Source organism: Alternaria postmessia (assembly GCF_024291825.1).
Source record: "Alternaria postmessia strain BMP 2775 chromosome Unknown scaffold_367, whole genome shotgun sequence".
Classification (NCBI taxonomy): domain Eukaryota; kingdom Fungi; phylum Ascomycota; class Dothideomycetes; order Pleosporales; family Pleosporaceae; genus Alternaria; species Alternaria postmessia.
In genome coordinates this window covers 100-2,214 of record NW_026260440.1, presented here as the reverse complement: position 1 = coordinate 2,214, position 2,115 = coordinate 100, and the positions used below count along the sequence as shown (strand labels likewise).

The 2,115-nt window shown below is 53.4% G+C and overlaps 1 protein-coding gene across 1 annotated transcript; it reads right to left on the bottom strand.

Moving 5' to 3' along the window:
- Nucleotides 1–732: 732 nt before the first annotated feature.
- Nucleotides 733–1,785, bottom strand: J4E82_011723 (uncharacterized protein; the record flags this gene model as incomplete). Its single annotated transcript, XM_051737914.1, has 3 exons — nt 733–1,112; nt 1,168–1,432; nt 1,636–1,785. The coding sequence occupies 3 exons, from the start codon at nt 1,783–1,785 to the stop codon at nt 733–735; spliced, it is 795 nt and encodes a 264-aa protein (XP_051582327.1).
- Between the last annotated feature and the right edge of the window lie 330 nt (nt 1,786–2,115).

The window sequence follows — 2,115 nt, the reverse complement described above, 5'->3', positions numbered from 1 at the left end:
CCCGCCTCCCTCATTTCCTTACAAAATGTCAGAGTCCCATAAATTATGAAGATGACGAGCTCGATGGAATGGTTGTGGCAGTCGTACGAGTTCAAATCGTGGTCGGAGTGCAACCACTTGATGCCGTATGTCGAGCTGCCCTTGGTGCAGTACGGTGAGCCGTCCTTGACGCCATGGGAGCCGCTCATGTGGTCGCATAAGATACCGCCCATGTGTTCGTTGGAGCCGTCCATGGCGCCATGCGAGATGCCGCTCGTGGCGTCGTGTGAGTGCAACAACACTACGCATCTCACGCAGACTAAGGCACGACCACAGAGCATCAGGAGGCCGCGAACAACTCACAAGATCCCCAAGATACCATCGTCCATTGTCATCCCTGCGGTTTATCTTACCTTCTCCCGCGGGTTTTCCTCAAACACACACCGAACCTGCCTATTCTCATATCACGTACGAGACTAATAAAGTTGCTTTGCGTGTTCTGGTGGTAAAGAGTACATAGTTATCAATTCAACCTGTTCCTTTGACACCTCTCATTTATTCAATGCTTGCACTGCATGAGCTTGTATCAAATATAACACACAGGTTGATCTCACAGAAAATGGGTGACTGGTTAAGAATGTGAATTTGGGGTATCTACTCAACTGAACGCCTGTGATGCTCGCTCGCTTACTTGCCGCGACATGCCATCCATACACCATGCTATGCCTAACTAAACGCCAGCGCTCCCTAGATCTATTCATACGTATTCTCATAAGGATCGGCATCATCGATATCATCATCCTCGCCGTTATCAAAGTACTGCTCGGCATTATAATCGTCGTCCGATTCCTCCGAGTCCGTACTCGCAGCTGACCAGTTATCTTCCTCGTCAACGGCATCGGGTTTATCCTCGTCGATTTCCTCATCTTCTTCAGCATCCTCGTCGTCTGCCTCTTCTTCTGCGCGGGCTTCCGCTTCGTTTGTGCGTTCTTGTTCGGACTTGATTAGGCGCTCGATCTGGGATAGACCGTTTACTTTTGTGACGCCGAGCGTCCTGCGCTTCTTGGTCGAGGTGGAGTCGGCTCGTGTGCCGTCTAGTGTGGGACGGAGTTCTGCGGGGAAGAGATCGACGACTGTCGTGTGAATGAGCGCTGGGTTCCCTTTCTGGCCTTGTTCATTTCAACTCACCGTATGGCCGCGCATCTAACTTCGGTAGTCTCCTCCGCACTTTGAGGTATTTCGCCGAGTATGTCTGGTTCCCGGTAAAGGGATCGAAGAGCGAGGCTTCGGTGGGTGCAGGCTCGTTGGCTTTTCGCTTCAGCCCGTTCTTCATGCCGTCGTTGAGGATGGTGTAGAAGGGGCCTTCGTGGATGCGGTCGCGGACTGCGAGGTGGTGCTTGACCATGCCGAGCTCACTGTCGGTTGGTGGAGGCGCTTGGGGCGGGGGTGCTTCCTGTGCATGGCTTAGTGGGTGAATCAAGGATGCGCTCTTGAGGTGCGTGGTGCTGGTAGACTGCTGCGACGGCGACTGGCGAAGCATGGTGATTGCGACAACATTATGTACAAATGCGCAATGCTACCGGAAGACTGCGACGACGCGCAAAGCAGCAGCTACAAAGGCGAGGGACATGCGCCGGAAGAAAGGGAGATGCTCACTGGAAAGCGCTCGGCAGGCCCCTTCTGGATGTCGAGGCCAGTCAGATCCCAGTTGAGCTCAGTTCCGGCAATCGTCACGGTTCCTCGTGCGGGATTGAAGGCACCACGCGCGCCTCCGCGTCCACCTCCTCTTCCTCCTCTTCCCGCCATGTCTGTCTTTTACGGTTGACTGGAGGATTGATGCACGTCTAGGAAATCGGTTTAAACAGTCGTCAAGTGTCGTCGAATGAGAGATTGGAGAGAGTTGTGGAGTCAGAAATTATTTCGGTACAGCTGGGACCGCGGCCTCTGCTAGCACGACTGAGGCTGAGGGTGGGGCCCCAAAACCGAACTTGTACCCAAAGCCCCGCCACCTCACTACATGAACACCACACTAGTACCCGAAGTCGTTACGACAAAGTTACAAGGACCAGGCCGTCTACAAGCCTAGATCGAGTGATTATCGCTGAGTAGCCACACCATCTCGAAAAGTTTCTTAAC